Source organism: Protopterus annectens, chromosome 11.part0, assembly GCF_019279795.1.
Source record: "Protopterus annectens isolate FY-2018-M chromosome 11.part0, PAN1.0, whole genome shotgun sequence".
Lineage (NCBI taxonomy): Eukaryota > Metazoa > Chordata > Ceratodontiformes > Protopteridae > Protopterus > Protopterus annectens.
Genome location: NC_056745.1, coordinates 1,051,267,060 through 1,051,291,923, shown reverse-complemented (window position 1 = coordinate 1,051,291,923; position 24,864 = coordinate 1,051,267,060). Strand labels below are relative to the sequence as shown.

The 24,864-nt window shown below is 36.9% G+C and overlaps 1 protein-coding gene across 1 annotated transcript in view; it reads left to right on the top strand.

The window, feature by feature from the left end:
• Window positions 1–24,864, top strand: part of LOC122815019 (mucin-2-like) — a 197,210-nt gene that overhangs the window by 57,133 nt on the left and 115,213 nt on the right. The window contains exons 6-9 of the mRNA XM_044087271.1: window positions 8,770–8,926; window positions 9,011–9,243; window positions 19,703–19,889; window positions 19,994–20,219. Of these exons, the coding sequence (XP_043943206.1) occupies window positions 8,770–8,926; window positions 9,011–9,243; window positions 19,703–19,889; window positions 19,994–20,219 (803 nt within the window). The remainder of the gene's footprint in view (window positions 1–8,769; window positions 8,927–9,010; window positions 9,244–19,702; window positions 19,890–19,993; window positions 20,220–24,864) is intronic.

Genomic DNA, 24,864 nt, shown 5'->3' with positions numbered 1-24,864 from the left:
TCTTTGGCCTGGTGTACAACCTGAGATATCACATGCCTCATGCTAAGGAGTATGTGTATGGCTCCTGATGCAAGGCTTGGTTAACAAGAAGTGATCCAAGGGCATTAGAGCTAGCTGGTGTGACTTGCATGTCTGCCATGCTATGTGTCCCATGTTAGAATGATATAAAGGACTGTTGCTATCATGTTTAAGACTGCACATGAATGAAGTTTATTGGAGTTGCTGTAAAAGTGCTGTGGAAGTGCAGCATTAGAGATCGAAGATAGAAAAAACATGTTGTTAATGTACTTATTTTATCACTGCAATACCACTGATGCCTGTTGAGGGGGGAGCAGTGCATTGTTATTTGTATACTGAAGACATATGCAAGGGTGGGCAAACATACAGGCATTCCACCTCAGATATGATACACATAGTGGTCAGCCCTCAGACACACACAAGTAAATACATGTAAATGAAGAGGTACCCAGAAACCATCACGTCATATGCAGGGTCATTACGCAATTACACAGCACACTTGTGTATACCTGTGGGAGATTACACTATACCATAGTAAGCTGCATGGAATATAAGGTGAGGAATTGCCATTGGCCTTCATATCTGCATATCTGCAGTACCATATACAAGGAGGGAAGAGCCCTTATACACTGGCGAGTATAGATGATATCCATGTAGACAAAATGAGGAGAGGCTATGGACAGTAACTCATGCATGATATATCATGACACATGCTCCCACTGAATGACATGTTTTTTTCTATAGGTGTATAGGTACAGGTATGGCAACCTTGGGTTGGAATGCTTCACAAGCCATGAGAATGATGTGCAATGGTAGAACATATCAGTGCATAACATGCACTTACTGAACAAAGACAGCGCAGACCAGCAGGTCAGGGACCATATCTGGTAGACTGTGGTTTGGGATGTGAATTCTGTGGGTGGACATAATCATACCTCTTAAATGTCCATATTTTCACAGAATGCCCAGATTTTCCCTCACATTTTTGGCCTGTTCCTCATAAAATTAGCAGTTTTCTGGCAAATCATCGAGGATTGAAGTGATGAAATAATACTAAATAATGATAGACATTTGAGTTTCAGACTTTATGTCCTTCAGAAAATACAATAATAATACAAAACCTGTTATTCTAGCAACTTTATAAGTTTATAGAAGCAATATTAAAAATCTGTTCCTGTTTTATGTGCCTTTGTCCTCCCATTATTTATGGCTTTGTTCAGATTTCTTGCACTGAGAAGTTGACTGGCATGACCTTAATAGATCCCATCAACATGTGTGAAGAACTACATATATGACCTCCAGTGCCAAGCAGAAGGCTTGGAACATTGATTTGGACAGGGCTATGTCCTTATAGATTCATTGGTAAATATTATGCAGTGGTACTACTGAAATCAGTGATGGCAAACTTCACATCCATAGTTCATCTGTGTGGTACATTATGACTGTCATCCAGTATATCTCCACTTGCCTTACAGTCCATGGTCATGGAAAAGCCCAGACCTGAGAAGGACATGTGTAACATGCCCCATTTCAGAAGATACAGACTTTAACAGATACATCATCTCTGCTGCATCTTGGGACATGGCCTGGCATCCCTTCTCATGGACAATGTTTGTTGGACTTTACCCATGGCAAAGCTCCTTAGTGTGCTTCATCAATGTTTCTTAGTTCTCCCTTAACCTCTTAGTTAACTTCTTAACTTCTTAGTTATCCCTGTCATATGATGGGTCAAACACAAATACCATTAACCAGCACAGATGATGCTAGCAACAATCTAGTAGTGACAGTCTAACCTCCTCTCTGAAGGATGTAATCCCTAACAGTCAGACAGCAATCACCATTGCTGCAGGATGTGATATTTGACACTCAGCAACCCTATACTTAATGTGTTCTCTGAGATTGCTAGAAATCCCCTGTAACAAGGATGCTCAGTGTCCACGGAAACGGACATACAATGCATACTCCTTAATTCCACTCATGGTTAATCTAGTTCAAACAGGTTTCATTGTGTATCATTGCCCATTCTGATGCTGTTGTTTCTTTGCCTGGTGTGACTTCCATTGTGTACTACATAAATCACTCCATTAAGAATGGTTGCAGTGGGTACACAGCAACATTATTTTATATGTCTCTGAACTGGTCCTCTGTTTTGGCCTCCTGTTTCTGCATATTTTGCTTTGTTCATTTTCATAGGTTTTTGAGCAGTCAGTGTCTTTCAATCACACACACATTGCATGTGGCCACTTCCCATGCTATTTTGCACTGTACATTTCACTACCTCTCTTTAAATACCTCTCCGTGCTAATGCATGGCAGACAGTTAGCAGACTTTAAGGGTCTATATCATGAAATCGAACTTCCAAAATGTCGAACACCATAAGTTCGAACTTGGAAGATCAAATTTGAATAACATCAAAACTTCAAAACAGTGTTTTTTTTCCCAGGGAAAAATATTTGCTGTTCCGAAAAACACACACATAACACAATCACACCAAACACCTTCAAAACCTACACTAAACCTAACATACACCACTATCTATGCACTATCCTTAACCCAGCCCTAACTCTAAAGTCCTTCACTACCGCACACTTACCCGACCCGCGCCCTAACCCTAAAGTCCGTCACTATCACACACTTAACTGACCTGCACCCTAACCCTAAAGTCCATCACTACTCATTCGTACACTTACCTTGACCCGGTCCGAAAATGCCGAAGCCGCAGAAACAGCCAACCAAATTCTTTCCCTGGGAAAGAATTTGGTTTCTGCGGCTTCGACATTCTCATCCTTTGAGCTACCAAGTTCGGCCTTCTGGTATTCGGCATCTTTAACGTTCAATTTCGGGATAGGAACCCGACTTTAATGTCTTGTTTTGTAATGGGATTTAAGCTAGCACATTTTGAGAACATTTTCTTTTCTATTGCCATTAGGTCCAGAGACATCATGTGAGAAATAAACTTTTCAGGGGTGGTGAGGAAAGGGATTAGAGACTTGTAACATGGGCCAAGGGATTGGCAATCTATATATATATATATATATATATATATATATATATATATATATATATATATATATATATATATATATACATCTGGTCTATATCAATTCAGCGAAAATCCATTTCAGCGAATACCAAAAGAGGGACATGTATTAATCAAACTGGGAATAGACTAAATGCACTGAACCACAAAATTTAAAACATTGAACGGTCATAGTTGGCCAACCCCACCACCCGCTACATACTACCTACCCAAACAAAATAAATAAACCACATATATACACTAACCAAACCCTACTCCTAACCCTAAAGTAAATCACCAAAATCCAACTTCTAACCCTACACTAAACCCCACATACACAACTATCTATGCACTATCCTTAACCCCTCCCTAACCCTAAGGTCCATAAATGCCGCACACTTCCCCTATGGAGATATACCCTAACAAAATAAATAATACACATAAATACATTTAACAAAACTGTACTTCTAACACTACACTAAATCTTACATACATTATCTATCTATACACTTACCTTAACCCGCACCCTACCCTAAGGTCCATACCTATCACACACTTACCTTAAGGAGCTATACCGCAGATTGGCCAAACAAAACACTTCGACATTTTGGATTTCGCTATTTTGGACATTTGGTGTTTACGTAGTTCGCGCAATACATGTCGATCATTTCGCATTTGTGGAAACAGCGTTTCGATCATCTGATAGGAAGCCATATATATATATATATATATATATATATATATATATATATATATATATATATATGTATGTATGTATGTATATACACACACACACACACACACACACACACACACACACATATATATATATATATATATATATATATATATATATATATATATATATGGGTCTATCTTAGTACATTGACAGTGCAAAATAGCGAAAACGGATTAACCGACACCGGAAGATCGAAAGTCACGTCACCGACGCCAGAAGATCGACAAGGCAGAAGACCGACGGAAGAAGACACCAACGCTGAGAACACTGCAATGGGGAAAGGATGTGTAAGTATGCGGTAGTGGCGGACGATAGGGTGCGAGTAAGGTAAGTGTGCGATGCTGGTGTTCTGTAGGGGTAGGGGTGGGATAAGTGAGTTAGGGTTAGGGCGCGGGTTAGGTGAGTGTGCGAGTAAGGTAAGTGTGCGATGTTGGTGTTCTGTAGGGGTAGGGGTGGGATAAGTGAGTTAGGGTTAGGGCGCAGGTTAGGTGAGTGTGCGAGTAAGGTAAGTGTGCGATGTTGGTGTTTTGTAGGGGTAGGGGTGGGATAAGTGAGTTAGGGTTAGGGCGCGGGTTAGGTGAGTGTGCGATAGTGACGGACCTTATGGTAAGGGTTTGGGTCAGGGTTGTGGATAGTTGTGTATGTATGGGTTAGTGTTCGTTTGTAAGGATTTTGGTGTGCTTGTGTTGTGTGTGTGAGTGTTGGATAGGGGATGTGTTTTGTTTGTTGGTATGATGTGTCGGGTGTATGCGATGTCGTGTTTGTGAACTGTCGATCTTCTGGCGTCGGTGAAATGTATTTCGATGTTCCGGTGTCGGTAAATTCGTTGTCGCTATTTTGAATTGTCGATGTACTAAGATAGATCCATATATATATATATATATATATATATATATATATATATATATATATATATATATGGATCTACTTTGATACAGCAAATTTGTTTCATCAAAATGTAAATTCGCAACCTCACTTACTTGAAAGTGCATTTTTTGAAAATGCACTTTCATGTAAAAACAAAAATAAAACCTAAAAAAAAAGCCCCCCTGCAACACCCATGTGGGGGCTGCACCCCCCTCACTTTAATATTCTCACTCTGCCGAGATCGCACTACAGTGGGGAAAAGGGAATATTCCCTTATCCCCACTGTACCACAATCTCAGCAATAGTTTGCTTAGTTGCACATCAACACTAAACATTGATGTACAACTAACCTTACATGCAAACTGCATGTTTTTATTTCTTTTCTGTTTTTTATTTATTTTTTTTATTACTGTTTTTGCATGAAAGTGCATTTTCAAAAAAATGCACTTTCGGGTAAGTGAGGTTGCGAGTTTACGTTTTGATGAAACGTAAATTGGCTGAATCAAATGGGATCTATATATATATATATATATATATATATATATATATATATATATAGAGAGAGAGAGAGAGAGAGAGAGATCAATATACACATATTAATATATATCCATCCATCCATCCACCCTCAACCCCTTTTCCAATTTTGCACATGGTGTTGATGTGTCACTTCCGCAGCGACAGTCATCTTGAGCCAGGGTTTACACTGCTGAGTGGCAAGCCCTGCCACAGATATATTAATATATATATATATATATATATATATATATATATATATATATATATATATATATAGTAATAGGGCTATAGTTATACATTTTGTATGCATAAAGAGACAAGACAAAGCTGACATTCTCCCAGTTTCTTTTGAATTGGTATACAAAGACCTTCAGCAAGATGATACTGCTGAATCCTGAGTCTCTTCAGTCAACAGGTAATTTAGGCTAACAAAAAAAGATCTCTCAGATCAGGGTTTGATAAAGTAAGATCAAAATACTGGAATAAAATACCGATCATTCATATAATCACACCAAAGAACTGGGAAGGAAAATGCCATAGTATAAGCTTAACATAAAAAAAGAAAGCTTAAAATTTTTTATCAATAACAAATGTCTACATGATGAAATTGTGAAAGTGTGATGGTTTTCTGAATGACACAATGCATTTGTTGAATGGAACGGCCAAGCCAAGTCAAGCTCCATTATACCTTACACCATGGGGAGCTGGTCCCGTCCCTTTCCCATGCTGTTGATATTTTAAATCAGAAATTGCTGTATGTCTGGGAAGAGAGACATCTGAGATACTGCAGTTCTGATACTTGAAAACAAAATCCCAAAACTGCTCACTAATCATTGCATCGCTGGTGTATTGTACTAGAAAATGTCTCATTTTGAAAAGGTGTTGAATACATAATTTTTCTAAGCGAAACCACTGTCCCATTTTCCTTTCAAAAAATATTAATATTAAAACTGAACATTTTCTCAAGGATACCATTTACCATGTATACATTCAGTATCCTAGTGCAGAAGCTTAAGGCTACAAGCTTTTAACAAGCTGATCATTGTATTCTAGGATTTGATTCTCCCAGTTTCCATTTGCCTGCTGTGTGTGAATGAGGACATCACTTATTTGGACAGTTTTCTGGGGCTATTGTGAATATATGTGTGTGTGTGTGTGTGTGTGTGTGTGTGTGTGTGTGTGTGTGTGTGTGTGTGTGTGTGTGTGTGTGTGTGTGTGTGTGTATATATATATATATATATATATATATATATATATACAGAGAGAGAGGGAGAGAGAGATAAAAACACTAGTGTTCATTGTCTAGTTTCCCTCCCAGTTTCCATAGTGTTTGATTAGCTCTCATTGTCAGGAGCACCTCTCTGCTCTCTTCACATATCTGTATGACAACGCTGAGCATCATCTTCTCACCCTTTTCAGTATCCAGTGGTGACCCTACCCAACTCCCATAATGTTTAATATTAATGTCAGATGCGCTCTAAAAATAATGTATGAGCATCAATAGATGAAATATCCTCTAAATTTTCTAAAATTAATTCTTCCAGTAAACTACTCACTAGGATATATATACTGGGTTACATTTAACTTTTTAAGTACTGCATGTTTGTTTTTAGATTGTTGTAATTATTGTTGTTGTGAAGCTGTTCTGTCCTTTCAAGTAAATTTGTGAATTAGAATAAGTAAAAATATATAGAAATTTCAGTTATAATTAAGTATTGCAGTCTATAAGACAACTATGTTAATTGTTTAATTATAGTAATTGTTTTGATGGGTTGATCATGTAAATTTCTTCAAATTTTGGACCCTGCTCCGCATTCAAATATATACACAGATTAATCATACATAAACTATGTATACTGTGCAATCTAACTTCATAGCACTGCATTCTGCAGAATAGTATCTGTACTTCATTTTTTTATAGTTGTGCAAGTTTATAGAAGGGCAAAATATAAAATCAATTCAAAATAAAATAGACTAAATAAAGAGGAAAAGAAGACCACTGTAATCGAGATGCTGTGCTTTGAAGGCTACACTACGGTGGATGAATCTTGACTCACCAGGCCTCAACTCACAAAAACTCATTTCCTTGACAATGCTGAAATCCCCTTTGAGATGCATTGTTAGGGAATCATGCAGACACTAAATGCCATTTCCCTATATTTACCCCATTTCCCCTGATGGTGTGACCATGGAGTTGATCATATTAGGATCGTAGGATCGTAGGATCATAGGAAGTTACTAGGCTAATGCCCTGAAGGCCTTTACAAGCCTAGCCAAATTATACTCTTGTTACCATTATTTATGGGGTCAAGGGACTCACCCCCCCCTGCAAAAAAATACTAAAAGCTGTGTTTTAGGGGAGTTTTTTGGGGAGTTTGGTTCAGGGAATTAATGATTCAATGGACTGCCATTTTTCCACTGAAAGTAAAAGCCTGCACTGATCATATTTTGATTTTCAAGTGCAAATTTGTACAATCTCACACACATTAACTTCATTGTCTTTCAGAACAACTCATGGAAAAAATTTAATTTGTAGGGACTGATTAGTATCAAAATTAAACAAAAAAGGAAATAACACTGGCTGTCTCTGAAACCACATGACATTGATGACAGCATTAAAGCTATGATGTCATCTCTTAAAATAAACCTATTTTTCCTCTCTAGAATGGTGTTTGCCAAGACACCTTGAAAATAAAGTTTACGGATTTACTGTTGGTGATTGTCATTTATTATTACAATCTGTTAAATGTTTTTTGTTTATTCTGTGGAAATGTTATAGTCCAGTTGTATACATTAAATTATAGTTGTCAATATTTATAGGTTCATAGGTTCATAGGTAGGTACTAGGCTATCAGCCCAAGGGCCTAAGTAAGCCTAGCCAACAAAGTTCCCTGGCTTACGCCAACTCAAGAAAGTTAATTTCCTGTGCCCTTGTCGAGCAGGGCCACAGAAGTGATCTCCGGGGTGTATTTCCTATTTCCCATCCACTCATCAAGATTTTTCTTGAAGAGTGTTAATGAGGAACTTTGCTTGACATAGATGGGTAGCTTGTTCCAGAGTATGGGAAGTCTCTGTGACAGGAATCTATCCCTCCAGCAAGTCCTGTTTATTGTGGTGACAAGGTTTAGGTCCCTAGAGCATGTAGCTCAGAGGGATTGGGATTTCTTTAGGTGCAGCATGTCCAACAGCTCTGGGTTTGACATACCTTTATATGTTAGGCAGAGATCACCTCGGAGTAGGCGATATGCTACTACTAATATAAAATAATTACTATATTTTAAAGTTTCATCAGTCTGAGTTGCATTCACTTCTTTATTGGCAATAGTACTAAGATGGACAAAATACACTACTTAGAGTTCTTGAGACCTTGCTCCCAAAGAAGATTTGTGTTTGAAGGTAGCGTGTTGCAGTATCTGTTAATGTTCAGACTAGTGAATGTCTGTCAATGTAGTTATAACCTTTTGCACACCTCAATATTTTAATTCATAATAGGGCTGCCTTTGTAGACACTGTGCAAAACAAATATTATTCATGTATGTGTTCAACCAAATGTAGTGTACTATGAATCAATAATAGCTTGTAAACTAATGTAGTGTTTTTGTGTTTTTAGCCTAATGATACATGGAAAGAAGATTGTTACAGTTTGACTTGCACTGCAGCTTGTAAAACTGAAAGAACGCTGGGAAGCTGTCCAGTGCAATCTAAGCCGAAGTGTAAAATCCAAAAGAAAATTTCAGATGGATGCTGCCCAAAATATGAATGTTTTTGTAAGTATAAATCTTCAGCCTTTACATTAAATTATGCAATACATTTAACTGCCCATATTTAAATAATGCTTTCCTCCCAAACAGGTCAGTGTAAAGTATATGGCGGTGGCCATTATGAGACATTTACTGGAGTTAACTATGACTTCTCAGAAAACTGCACCTATACGTTAATTGAAGAAACTGATCCACAATACAACTTTTCAGTAATGGTTGATAACCGTGATGTTGACATAAAGAACCCAGGACATTCCTCTCCAAAACAGATTGTAATATTTTATAAGCAGAACTCTGTGACAATCTCAAGTAGTAATAAGTATGTAAGTATTATTTTTTCCCTAAACTTTCTATTCTTAAAAATCAAGTTCATGTTTCAGTGAATTAAATAATGTACATGAAGAAGACATATTTAGACAAAAGAGATGATCATTTAGTTTTGGTCAAGAGATGAAATCATTCCATACATACCAAGCAGTAAAGCAGTACACAAAAATAAATGTTCTCACTTACACAGTTTTTCACTTGTTGTGGAACATAACTGAAATATATTGTGAATTAGAAAATGTATTATAAAACTGAAATTAGAAGCTCCATTGTATGAATCATTCTCTCAATTTTTAAGTGCTCTAATCTCTGTGCTGTTATATTTTCCCTAGAAATGGCAAATGATTTCAGGCTGCCCTATTACCTGCCATTCAAATTATGAATGGTGCTGTGTAACTCATGTGCCAGTAAAATATGTCTTTAATAACGAAATGATATGGTGAAAGATCAAAATCACTGTTTCTTAAGACAATTACTTCTTTAATATTGATTTAGGTAATTCCCCTTAGACACAGCATGCTAGTGCACTCCCTGCCAACATCATCATCATTTGCAGACCCATAATCTGCCACAGTCACTACTGCAGAGCAAGTCGCTTAATGCGCATTGTTACTAAGACTGGCCTTGGACAAAAAAAGTTTTTTCCATTGCTGACCTTATCTCCACCCAGTTTTCTGTGCACTGCATCACAACAGACATCACAGCAGGCAACTGTCTTCCATGCATTTCCATGCACACAGGCTTAAAACACCACCAATCCAGCTGAGTGTTGTCAGAAATGTAACAACATAACATCTTTCTGTTTCATCTGAGTCACACACATTGGAATGAGACACCATGCCATTACCCACAATGCTCTCTGGTCTAATGGGAGGCTACTAGTACACAGAGTACTGCTAAAATACATGGAAACAAAACTCCAATGCCAGTTGCTTGACTGTAATGGTATCTGTAATGTCTCATTACATGATTTGGTGTAGATAATGGTTTTGTGTGTATAGTTTTTAAAGAAATATAAAAATAAAAACTATAATTTATTATGTAAGAAGCAGCAATCCAAGTGTTTTCTTACCTACTAAAATATGCTGTTTGATCCTCAGTAATATATAAGACTAAAGGCATAGTAAGAATATATAGGAATTCCACCCTTGGCAGTTAGCAGTATCCAGACTATCTACTGCAAACATCCCAACTATACACACTTGCAGTCTATACACAATGTTTCTATTTTAGAGAGATTAATGTGAAGCAAATCACAAAATCCATGTTCAAACAAGATGCTAAACAAAGATCATCCTTCTCCAATGTCAACCCCTCTTTCCTTAGACTGTATGCCTTGCACATAGCAAGACCACTTATAGATGTATTCTATCTCATATCTGGTATTGCACCTAAAGCTTTGAAGCATGCTGAAATTATACTACTCCCCAAATAAACCACACCCACTAAACTAAAAAGACTTTAGACCTATTGCTAACCTATGTCTACTCACAAAAATATTTGAATAAATTAAATATACACAGCTCTTTGAATGTATATATAGATAAATATGGCCTGCTCTGTGATTCCCAGCACAGCTTTGTAATTTTCTTTAGTACTATGATAACTTCCTTATTGACAGCAGCAAATACTATCTTCAAAAATAATGAATGGCTCTCTTTTAACAGGTGGACTGTTACTTGATATGACCAGAGCCTCTGAGACTGTCAACCATAGCTTACTACTTCACAAGCTGAGGAGACTCAGCTTTGGTCATCCATTGAACACTGGTTCTGCTCCTATTTACAAAACAGGACCTTTCAAATGAGTGCAAGCAGCCAACTTTCTAACAATGGTATCCTTAATACAGGTGTTCCTTAGGGATCAGTACTAGGATCTGTACTTTTCTCATCTCATTTATAACTGATCTTAATGTACAATCTTGCAAAGCTAAACATGATCATGTATGCTGGTGACATCCTCCTACTAGATTCTAGTAAGGATTTCAGTTAAATACAGATAAACTTCACAACAGTCTCACAGCCCTCAGCAACTGGACAAAAACAAAACAGACTGTTCATCAATACACTGAAGTAAAGAATTATGATATTTGGCTCTACCCAAAGGCTATCCAAAACACTCAATTTTAAAATCACCGATTCAAGCAGTTGCATCCTGCCAATTGTCACTCAACACCAATATCTTGGATTGACAATAGATCCATCCTTAAATTACAGAAAGTATATAAACATCCCAACTAGAATGCTTCAGCATATGAAACCATGCTACAAAATCTCACACCTACCCCAGCTCTCCAGCTTACTATGCTATAGCTAGAAACATCCTAATACCCAAAATGGAATATGCATTATCTACACTTACCCTACCCTGCAGTTCAAACATGCAAAATATTCAAACAGTCATCAATAAAATCTGTAAATTTGTTTTTCTAGCATATCAAAGGACATACCACTCCCAACTCTTGGAGCAATTTAAATAGTTGACAATCCCAAGAGAACAACACTTTCACTATCTGCTCAAATATTCAATATCCTAAAAATTAGACCACTGCCCATCGTTAAGAAAAACAGTGCAAATCAGGCACAAGAGCTATTTGTTAAGAGAATACTCATAAAAAACTATTTCCCTAATAAGACCCAGGTTTAAAACATCAGTTGGAGAAAATGTCTTCTTCAAACTTGCTCCCTCTGTTTGGAACAAATTACCAGCAAGCATGCCTCAGGAAACAACCTTAAGCAAATTTTAAAATGAGATAAAAATACTATGGTTAATGATTCATACTGCAATTGTTTCAGAGATAATGGCTTAATGATGCACAGCCTGCTAATAATAACAGCAATCTTTAACAATAGCACTTTCTCTAAAATTCAATTTTTCGCACTTTTATGAAACTATACTTATTACTTGTACATAATATTTTTCTATTTTGTATGTTAAACATATTTCATACATAATCTTTATTTGCATGTAAACCTGTAATTATCTTGTAAAATGCATGTACAGTGCAGCTTTGTCAGCTTGTGTCCATCTTACCCTGGTCGAGGTTGAAAAGTGTCTATTGACCAATCCATCTACCTGGTTATCAGACAGTAATAAATCAATAAACTATTACCACAGGCATTAGGACCACCTTGACCCACAGACTTTGTTAGGCTGCTCTCCTCCTCCCCATTACATAATTCACCATGGTGGTTCCCGTCTCTAAATCTTCCAGCACTTTACTCAGCTTCTCTTCTCGTAACAATCCCAGACTGCTTAATATTTTGAAGCAAATATGTAGAGTTTTATTTTTAATTATTTGTACTTTCAGGGTTGTAAGAGGACTTCTTTTTCTTTCAAGCATTTTTCTAAGAGGCAGAATGTTCTGATAGCTTTTGTTGCTTTATCTCCATTCATCCACCTCTCTCTTGGCTCTGGTCTATTTCCTGTTATAAAATCCTTTCATCTTCTTCTTCTTTGTCATGGTGGATGAAAGATATAGTCATAAGCGTTGCTAGCTATCCATTTTCATTGATAAGTTTCTGACACTCTGGAACCTCCCTTTCATTTTCTTCTGCTTTACCTTCTTAGGTGTGGTTCCCTGTTCTGTCATCATGGAATGAGTGCCCCACAGGTGTCCTTGTAGAAAAAAAATATGCCAGCTCAGGGCAGGCATATCTGCTGTGTCATTTGTCTTGTGGACACCCACTGGGAAGACAGGTGTAACATTTGTTGAGATTTTATACCTAAAGCTCATCTGTATTGTTAGAAATTTTCAGCTTCAACCTGTCTTAAGCAGGTTTTGGTGGTGCAGTCTTCTTTCCTTGGGATATTAGTCTCCATATCTTTGCAGTATTCCTCAATGGTTCTGACTGTTGAGGGAATGACCACTTTGGAGAAATTTTTAGCAGGTGTCTTGTCAGAATTGACATGTCCCCCTCTTCAATGAAACCATCAGAACTAACCTCGGTACTGACCATTCACAACTGACCTTGATGGCATTGAGAATGCCTCCTGCCTCACTCGAGATTGGGTTTTTAGAATTTAAATTGACATCATCCCTTTCAGTGACAACATTCTTGTTTAACTTCAATATTCTGATCAGATCAGAGCCATCAGCTTTCATCTAATCTCAGCCCAATATTTGCCCTCAGTTTTACGTCCTTGTGTTCAGCATAGAAATAGCTTCTACTGCTACACCATCTTCCTATCAGTCTTCTAGATTCATAGGTTCATAGGTGTGTACTAGGCTAATGGCCCTGGAGCTTTTACAAGCCTAGCCCATAGAAGTGCCCTGGCATTGTGCCACCCAATGTTAGTTCCCAGTGCTTCTATCAAGTAGAGCCACTGGAGTTATCCCTGGGGTGAACTTTCTATTTCCCATCCACTCATCAAGATTTTTCCTGAAGAGGGCCAGTGAGATGCTCTGCTTGACATGTATAGGAAGTCTATTCTATAGCATGGGCAGTCTCTGGGTTATGAACCTGTCCCTCCAGCATGTTCTGTTGATTGTACTAATGAGGTTGAGGTCTCTGGAGCGTGTGGTGCAGAGGGATTGGGATTTCTATAGATGTAGCATTTCTAATGGAGCTGGGTCTGACATAAAAAGGACAACAGGACCATATCTTCTTAGACAATCCAATCTTCTACTTCAGAGCATGCACATCCATCTTTCTCATCTGGGTCATCCCTAATCTTCAAATAGGACTACCTTGACTCCACTTGGAGCCTCCACACCTCATTTGAATGAAGAAGATGATGGGGATGATACTGATGCATACCATCATTCATTTTGGATCACCCCAAATTTGGAAAAATATTAAAACTATCACAAAAGGGTAATGTCTCACTGAACCCATATCCTCCCTCAAAAGCCCTAAAGGACTCTCAGAAGGCCTTCAAGTCCATCAAAAAGTCATCATGGGAAGTCTCAATTCCAAAACTGGAAAAGTGATTACTGAGACTATCTGAGTAACCCCTGACACAGTGGCCTGAGTTCTGAGGAAGACTGATAGAGGTTAGTGTTCACCCTGAAATTACCTTCTAAAAAGTACCCTACCTCCACAGTCTACTATGGCCTAGTTCCTCAGGAGTTGAGAGTGACTGACTATTAAGTGAAGTGCATGCATGTATCCTCATCTTTTGCTTTGAGGACACTACATTTATCTGACCAGAGACATAACGAATGACATAGCTTCCACCTTGGAGTGGTTGCATGATGGACTTGAAAAATATATGTTTTTGTTCTGAGTATGCCTTTGATAATGGCAAACATCCTAATATATATGGCCATCAATGTGTCTGAAGATATGTCTAGAACATCAGCTGAAGGCATTATTATTTTATCATCATGCATGGCTCCACATCACATACTTTTGATTTCATCTTAAATGAAAAGCTCATCTTAAATAAAACAAAATCATGTATACAGTAAGGGTCTTCTTCCAGAGAGGTTTCAGTGGCCAAGGCCAAGATTCTTGCTGATCAAAGACCAGTGTCCCCCCTCAGGTATAAGAACTTGCCTGTCTATTTCCTCTGGAGGCAGCAGTAGATTGCCCATCCACCTGCTGGTCAGTGTTGTTTTTCATCACTTTTGACCATTGGGTGGACACTCTGATCTGCATGTCCAATCTGCCTGCAGACAGACCTTAGGTTCTGATATCCAGACCTACTGGTCTTTAAGGATTCCTCTCTGGTATAATCACTTTAGTGTGTCAAAGTACCAGGTCTCATGGCAGTGGCCAGTGGACATACCTATTATTCTCCTTGCACAATATCACATGAGAGTTTTTTAGTGGACAGTCTGTGTCAAGTGGTTGCAGATAGTGGATTCAATGCAGCATGAAATCTACTTATCTCAGGCATTGCATACTACATCTGTCTTTTCTTGACAATCTCTTCCAGTTTCAACATTTGGGCACCAATCAGCATGCATGCTTTGACCCTGTAGCGAGGGGAATAATAATGGCTGATGGCTCAGGAAGTGTGATCATCTCAAGAACTTGCTTCATAGCAGATGGAGATAAGGGCAATTTTCATTTTCATCAGGCTTTTCAGAATTTCCTACCTCCAGCTGTTCTATGTGTACAGACCAGCAGCATGCCAGTACTCTGGTAAAGCACAAGCAAGGAGGAAACTGCTCTAGCAACTATAATGGGAGACAATAGGAGTCTGGAATATACTTGTATATATTTAGCAATGAACACTTTCTAGAAGCATTTTACATTTCTGGTATCACAGTAGACTGCTCTGTTTCTGCTACATAAATGATCCTTTGGGTGTTTTGTGCATAGGGAAATCTTTCACAGTTAGAGAAGGCCCTGCTGTGGCTTGTTTGTATCCCTGACCAAAACCGTGTACAATGATTTCATTTCCCTCAACAGGGAAACCTGTGATGCTGATGTTCATCTATATTTTGAAACTGCAAGACTGCGGTGGTGGTGCTCTTGTAGCGTTGTCACCTCACAGTTAGACGTTGCCCATTCGATTCTCAGTTAGAGCATCTTCTGTGTAGCGACATGTGTGAATGAGTGTTCCTTTGTTGAAAGTTGTGCGTTAGGCCCAGCAAGCCAGTACATAAAAATCTACTGCCAATCATTAGCGGACCAGAGTTCCGCTGTGGCGACCCCTAATCAGGAAAAGCCGAAAGACACAAACAAACCATGCCAGTGTTCTCCTTTAGAGAGGTTTAGCTCTCTATCCTACTACCTTGAATATTGGAGAAAACCAACATTTTGACTCTAACAGAATCTCTTTTGTCCCATCCACTGGATAGGATTCACACATAAGTTTACTCTCTTTCTAATAGATGCCAGAGATCTTTTTTTTTCAAGAAAGCAGATTGTGATATATCTTTTCCTCAAAAGTCCAGTACTCAGACAACATACAGGGATAAGTGAACACATTTTTTTTTCCATTTGGGTTACTTTAGAACCCCTTTCTGCTTCAGTGCTGTCTGCGTTGGACTTCTTGCTGACATTTTTAGTTCTGAGTTGAGTTTTTTTCTCTGTATATCTATTTGGGTTCAGTTTCTAATGCTTATTATGACTAAGATGTTTTTCTTGGCTTCACTGAAATTATCTAAGGCATTCCTGAAAGGTACTTACCATCTCGGCCTTGATTACTTACATCATTTCCTTCTTGTATCATGGATGTTGTCTTGCAAAGTTAACACAAGCTCCGTTTGAGCCAGCTGAGCTGAATGTTCTTTTGGAGATCTCATGGTTGTCGTTTAGACTATTCATTTGTCAGTCTTTTTTTCCTACATATGCTAACCATTGGGAGCATTTATTATACTGCCTAGATATCTGCAGGAAACAGAGATCAAATTTAGACAGGACTTGGTTCATTAGAAAATTTACACATCTGTTTGTTTTATATAATGATGGGTCAGAGAACCTCCAAAGTCACACTATCTAGCTGATTTGCTGACTGCATTAATGTTTGTTACATTGCTCTTGGAAAACAGTTGCCCGGTCATTGCAGACTCATTTTACTAGGGGCTTGACTTCTCCATCAGCCTTCTTTAGGAATGCTGCAGTGGATGATATCTGTGCAGCTGCTACATAATCCTCAATGAACACATTTGCTAAATAGTATAAGGTAGATTTTTAGATCAAGGTTTCCTTTGGAGATTACATGCTGAGGGCATTTTAATGTAAGACCTCCCATATATAACAGCGTAGGACACTGCCCTATATGTTACTGAAGATGGATCCACTCCTATCAGATATGAAAGTTATATTCTTGAAATAACAATAGATTTGTAGGAATGAGGCCACCCTCAGCAACTACCCTTCCCATTTGCCCCACCTTAGCATGAATTAATTGATAACTGGTTCCACTGGTTTCGGTTATGCTGTTTCATATCTGAAGAAGGAAGCGACTGCAATGCATCATGTGATAGGAGAGGAATGCAGCAGTCTGGGTGACACAGAGCTACTTGTAGCCTTAATCCTATAGGTCACTAAGGATGACCCCACTTCTCTTATGCTTTTCATTATGACAAGTACCTAACTTTCACTTTGAGTGATACAAGATTGGCTTGAGTGGAGTACCTAAATGATAAAACTTTAACTGCATTGAAGATATTCGCTACACCTGTAGTCATCTCTACATAGTCATTTTTCTGGGTCCATGATACACGAAATGAGGGTAAATTAATTTATTTAGGGTGAAGAGAATATCTTCATAAAAATAATACTTTTATGAACATTAAAAAAGAGCCATTAATGAGAAGTGGGAGAGAACTTTGAAGCGAAATTAACATAATAGAGAGACATTGGTGGATTTAATAATACAGCAGCAACAGGAAGAAAGACTGGATGGAAAATTTTACTTTTCTCACAAAATAATTTCTACAAAAGCATAAAATGTATTGAAAACCCTTTTACTTTCATTTTGTATAAAATTAAATCAACAAAAAATATTTTGCAAAATTGAAGTAACTTTCAATATCTTAACATCTGTACCTAGTTTCAATATGCTAGTAGTTTTTCCCATCAGGAAGGAAGATTTCACAAGCTGTCATGCATTTTGTGTGATTACTTGGTTTCTAGAACAACATTGAAAAAATAAAATGGTACATATTCTTCAAAAATTAAACAACTATGATCACTAAATACATAAACGTCTATGTATGGTATAAATACTAAATAAATGGTTTGTCCATTATGATGTTTACTTGATCTCCACAAAGTCATTAATATTGTAAAACATATCTGAGACATTACAAGACCAATATGAGCAAATGTTGCAGACCTATGCTGCAGGTGATGTGGACACCATTGCCTAGTGTTTGCACATTTACTCAATATGCCCTGTTTGGTTTCTCTTAAACTGTATTTTCCTGTTAGTGTAGGAACTGTTCTCATCTGGTACTTTAACAAGCAAGATATAAACTTTCACTTGACGCAGTGCACTGGCTGAGTGCTGATTTATTCTTAATGTATTAACAAAAATATAGAAATCATGAACATTGTCATAATCTGGCATGAGAACATCTAAAATTTCATGAAACATATGTGTTATACATATAGTGTTGATACCATGCAACTTAATGTGGCCTTTCCTAAGATGAAGTTAGACTGATTTATTTATCATCAGCTTTGTATTTAATGTGCTGTGAATAGTAAGATATCAATACAAATTCAGAATACTACTTCTGCCATGTACTCAGCCTTTATTTTGCACTGGCCTAATTAATAACAAAGTAATACGTATATCTTGGTTCATAGAAAAGTAGGATTTCAACTTTGATGAAAATGAGATTGCGCAAGGCATTTCAGATATAATAATAGGAACACAGTTCCAGATATGTGGGTGATAAATGGAAAGTAGGATGAAGGCCTGAGAAGAGGTCAGTGTTATAGGTGGGGAGGAGGAAGAGTGGACTGTCTGACAGTAAGTTTTAGGATGAAGTTGAATTTGGAAGAAAGGACAGTGGTTCAAATATGACTTTACAAATATAGGAGACATTTAACAGAGGGATCTGCAGGAAGACAGGTAAATAATGAGGCTTTTAGGGTGAGGCAATAGTGATCCCGAAGAGGCGAATTATTCATAAAGTGACATATTTTGTTTAAAGCTATTGGAGATGGTTTGTTTATATGGAAGTGATTCCAGTAGTTAGTGTTAGCCTATACATATGGGTGGAAATGAACATACCTTTCCTAATGGACATTTTTTTTCCCCTTGGTAATGGATTAATGTATTCTGTAACAGGTTGTTAGAAGAGTGTCAGTTTTAATGGTACATATGACATCCTCCGTAAATGAAGTTATAAGTATTTGAAAGTGTAGCTGACTGTTGAGGTAGGCACCTTGGAATAGGAAGTAGATGTACCACATCTTCCAGAAGTGCCATAACACTGCTGAAGTACTTACCTGAGAACTAGTTATTTGGAACATGCAAGCAGTAGGTTAGCTGGTTAACATACTTTAAATAGTTCTAGTGAATTACGGTGAGCAGAAAGCAAGGTTATAATTGTAATACAGTATATTTATAACATGCAGGCTAATAATAATATTATATATCAATATGATGAACAGAAGAGGCCTCAGAACTGAGGCCTGCAAGACACCTCATACAATGGAGAGAGACAGGGTAAGAAATCCTGAAACCTGACTCAGCAAGTTTAGTTTGACAGATAGTTAAGAGAACTGCATGATTGCATGGCACATGTTACATGGAACTAATTCATGAACTAGTCCAGAAAAGGAGACTGATTTAAAAGCAGCAACAAACAGACCGTTATACAGGATTAACCAGTACAGCTGATCCCTTGAACAGCATATGGAGTCTGAATAGAATCAGTCTAGAATAAGATGGCTAGTACTATCCTAGAGAAAATGCATGCTCCAGGAATGCATATCCTTTTGTACATTTAACTGCTATTTTTATTTAATGCATTTGATTTAATTATTGCAGTGTCATTTTGTCTTACCAGTTGACATATGCTGCAATTTTTAATTGCAGGTATACTTTAATGACCATGCAGTCATTCCTCCACATAGTGAAAATGGAATAAGCATAATTTCTAATGGCATGACCATAACTGTTAGTATTTCAAGCATCAACACTTCAATAATTGCATATGAGTCTGAGTCGTATGAGATATTAATTCCGCAGAGTCTATTTCAAGGCAGAACGAGAGGCCAGTGTGGTGAGTATGGATACTATAAAAACAAATGCTCTTTTACTGGGTTAACACATATTTATTATAATCATACATTGAATCACAATTGTACATTGTTCCCTATCATTCAGGTGTCTGTGGTGGTGAAACAGGATGCGCAAGAAAGAACGGAAAGCTTGAGTCTGAATCATGCTGTTCTGCAACTGCTTATGATTGGATATTTGATGATCCCAATAAACCATACTGTAAAAAGGGAGAGCCTAGAAAGTGTATACTAATCTCAAATCCACCTTCCCCTACGCTGCCAAGTTCGAAAACTGCTTCCCAAGACTGTACATGTTCTCTCCTTGATAACAAGTAAGTACATTATGAGCAGCAGCAGCAATAAAAGTACATTAAAATGTAAAAAGCAGCAACAAATATAAGATGTTTGACTCATTTTAATAATTCATGTAGTGTTTTGGAGATTTAGGGTGTCTATCACTTATATTACCTCTGCTGAAATACTTTGAATCACACATTTCTTTAGCAATCAACATAACCTAATACTTTTGCGTACAGTCTGTCTTACTTAAGCATCTAGGAGAGTCTTTTCAGCTATTCTTTCCTGGAGCGTAGTTATATTTCATGGTTTGGAAATTTTATTTTTTATGTGTAAATAACTAAATAAATAAATTAAATACAACAAAAGTAAAACATAAGGAAGCATTTTCACACACTTTTCACATACCTAGGAAGTAGATAATTGCAGGACAATGCACAAGAATGTTTTCTGTGGTTTATATGCTTAGCATGGCTTTATATGTTGTATTATGTGCAATTCATGGCATCACCAATTAGAAGACCACTGAAAGAAAAAAATGACTTTTCAGCTGCAGTTTCTTACAACAGATCTGCTACTACAAAGTGACACATATTTTCACTGTGTGTATCATTTTATTCAAATATTAAGAATATAAATTGAAAAAAATCTTCTACGTTTTCCACTTTACTATTGCTGACAGCAATCCTAAAAACAAGCTCCTTCCACTGCTAGCAAAGTATTTTGGCAGTTGGCTCATAGGAGGGAACATGAATAGTTGTGGAAAGTAGCAAAGGGAACAAATGTAAATGGCAAGAAAAAATATTTTTCATGTAGAAGGTGAACTGCTGTGCCTGTGTTACAGGGTGTGATTCCTTCAGCACTCATTTGCCTACTGTGCGACCTTGAGCAAGTTACTCATGCAGACATTGTTCCCACATCGCCCCTGAAAAAAAGACTATGTGTCAAGTGGGCCATCTTGGTTGACAAATGGGTATTTCTGTAAATCCTCATCATCTGCCAAATCAGTATTAACGTTATTTATATTGCAAGGTGCTATCATATTTCTGCATTTGTACCAGAAGTTCAGTATATGTAAGTCATTCAACCCTCATGTTAGTGAGTACCGATGATCATGTTTCCATTTCAGCTCATACTTTGCTAAAAAACAAAAGAAAGCACAAGGAAGAACTGAGGCCAAAAGCAATAACATTTATTAAGGGCTTTCATCAATAATTACCACTGACTTCTTCAGAATACTAATCTCCACAGAAATATCACTTAAATACCTAAACAAGTTTATTAACATAACTAATTGATTATTTCAATCTATTTTAAAAAAAAAATTAAAGCAAAAGTTTTTTTTTAAAAAGCAGCAGACTTACTTACAATCTATGCACATAAAACCATTGATGTCTGTCAGCAGAATGTTTGTGTAAAACTCATTTTGGTGTTGCCACACTTGTCAAACCTTTTATTAAAACATATTTGTCCATAGATGTTGATACAAAAGTGCTTTGTCAAAAATAAAAATCAGCTTTAAGCTTCAAATAACTATTGAGAGATATAACTTCATTGAGACCAGGGTGGGTGGTGGCATTCACTCTTAGTTTCCACATAAGCTCTTTGTATTCAAGAAATAGATCTAATTGTCCCCCCATGTCTGTTGGTACAACTTGCTCCAATATTGCAAATTTGAATTGGTGTGTGGGAAAATCAAATATATATATATATATATATATATATATATATATATATATATATATACATATATATAAATCAAAGATACAATATAGTATCTTTGACATATCTGGCACACTGCGACATATACTAAATTTTTAGTGCCACAATTACTCTTGTATTTGTGTCTGATAAAACCATAGTTCTTAATCAAAATGCAGCCTCCTTCCAGTACAAACTTACACTGTGTACACTGTCCACATTTTGTCATCCCACCCTTAACTGTACTATTTTCTTTGTTTTTCTCTAAAATGTTTTTAATACATGTGTCCTTTTTGTACACTACTGTGGGCAAATCTCCTACCTTTATTCCCACCTGTTCATCATTGCTTAAAATTAATCAATTCTTTATCAAGATGTCTCTAACAAGTGGGAATTGTAGTGTGTAGATCAAAATGAATGCATTCCTATAAACCCCATTGTTTTCAGTCACTTTTGACTGAAGAGTAATTGTGGCATTAAAAATGTAGTATATGTCGCAGTTTGCCAGATATGTCAAAGATACTATATTGGTAAAACCAAAAAAGCATTCAGAACACGGATTTACCAACACATTTTATGACATACATAAAGGCAACACCAAAAATGCCTTAGCCAAACATTCACTTGATTTTCCCACTCACAAATTCAAATTTGCACTATTGGAGCAAGTTGTACCAACAGAGAGGGGGGGACAATTAGATCTATTTCTTGAATACAAAGAACTTATGTGGCAACTAAGGGTGAATGCCACCACCCCCAATCTCAATGAAGTTATATGTCTCAGTAGTTATTTGAAGCTTAAAGCTGATTTTTATTTTTGAAAAAGCGCTTTTGTATCAACATCTATGAACAAATATGTTTTAATAACAGGTTTGACAAGTGTGGCAACGCCAAAATGTGTTTTACACTTAAACATTCTGCTGACAGACATCAATGGTTTTATGTGTATAGATTGTAAGTAAGTCTGCTGCTTTTAAAAAAAAAACTATATTGAATTAATCAATTACTTATGTTAATGAACTTGTTTAGGTATTTAAGTGATATTTCTATGGAGATTAGTATTCTCAAGAAGTCAGTGGTAATTATTGATGAAAGTGCCTAATAAATGTTATTGTTTTTGGCCTCAGTTCCTCCTTGTGCTTTCTTTTGTTATACAGTTTTATTGTTGGATCGTGACTTTGCTAAAAAAATTATTCTCTTTCAGAAATCCTTTACTCTATAGTATAAAGAAGTATTAAAATAGTATATGGGGAAAAGAATCAAAAGAGATGTGGACATAAGTAGAAAAGCAAATAGAGCTACTGTCTTTAGGGAAGGAAGGAAGTGAAGTGAGAGTACGCATAATATTTTTGATTAAATATTTTATTACTTCTGCATATTGTTTGACCTTCAGCATGTATGGCCTATATTTTTGTTGACCCATTCTCCAAACAGTAGCATAGCTAGGACAGGTTGAGAGGGGCAACTACCCGGGGGGGGGGGGCAAAGTGTTAGGAGGCATGACTAGCCAATTTTGATCTTTTGTTAATGCAATACTGGCATTTAAAGTGAAGTGATTTTTTTTTTTTTTTGCTCTTCAGATGAAGAGTGGAAGGGTGAGTACCAGCCTTGGGTGCAGTATCAGCCCAGAGTGCTGGTTTGGTTGAACCAGCTAAACTTCTGTCTCCAAACCCCTCTTTTCAATTATTAAATAACTTTAACCATGTAAACTCAGTTTATGGTTTCTCAGTTAACTTGTGCCCATCTCATAGAATGAGGGAAAGCTGGAAATCAGTTGTGATACATATCAGGAAGCTACAAGCAGTCGACATGCAAAAGGTGTGAGATGAGTCTGCATGGCACAGTCTTACTGGTTATGCATAACAGGATACAAGTAATGCTTTACATTATACCTCTGTTCACAAAGTCATTGAGAAGGATGATAGGCGAACCACATCTAGTAAGGAAGAGCCAAGAACAGTGTTACATGCAAACAAGCATTATATTCACAACATATGTACTATTTTCCAGAATAAGCCATTTTTACTGCTGACAGATTTCAGTTGTGTATTCTCGCTAATGGCTGCTAATGGCTGTTTTAGTGAAAATATCATAGTGACCAAATCAGAACAGGAATCTTAAAGAGCTTCTGCGTTGTACATTTTAAAGATACATCAATGTAAAGTTATAAAAAAATTAGTCAAAAATAATTTCACGTAATCATACAGTTTCTGAACTTGCCAGTTATGAAACATAAGGATTTGTGGAGAAAATTTTACAAATTCCATGCAACTTTTTAAGATAGGATTAGTGCAGTTGCATTTTAATATTTTACTATCCTGACCTTCTACAATATTGTAGTCTGAACAAAATATTTAAATAATGTATGCAATTTCTAAAAGCTGCACACACATAAATTGAAATTAAATCCAGGGTTAGAGTAATGCGAATGATAGACATCTCTTCAAATTAAAACTTACACAAATTCCTCATCAAAATACATATCACCAAAATAAGGGGCTTACAGTTCATCTTAACAGTGACTCCAATATATACATGCACACATTATTGCATAATCCCTCTTCTATATTGCTTAGGATTCATTTTCTTTGAGTGAATCACACAAAAATTAAATGCTAAGTTTAGTTTCTGAACAACAAATGCATACAAACTGAACATTGGTAAAGAAAAGATGACAGGTGTACAGTGCAGGGGTTGAACTCATTCCTAAGATAAATCAACAAGCACAAGATGGTAAGTCAAAAAGGTTGGTGGTATATCTATGTAATGTGAATCTGAAATGTTTTAATATTTGTAGACGGGAATAAGGCAAAGTCTGTAGCAGTGACATCAGTTTTGGCAGACATAAATGAAAGAATAAGCCGGTAAAAAGTATGCAATAGATAGTTATTAAAATGGTTCTGGTTATTATGTAAGAGGTAATAAGTGTCTGTGGTGTAAAGAAACCCTCAAAATGTTTGTTATATGCAAAGTAGGGAA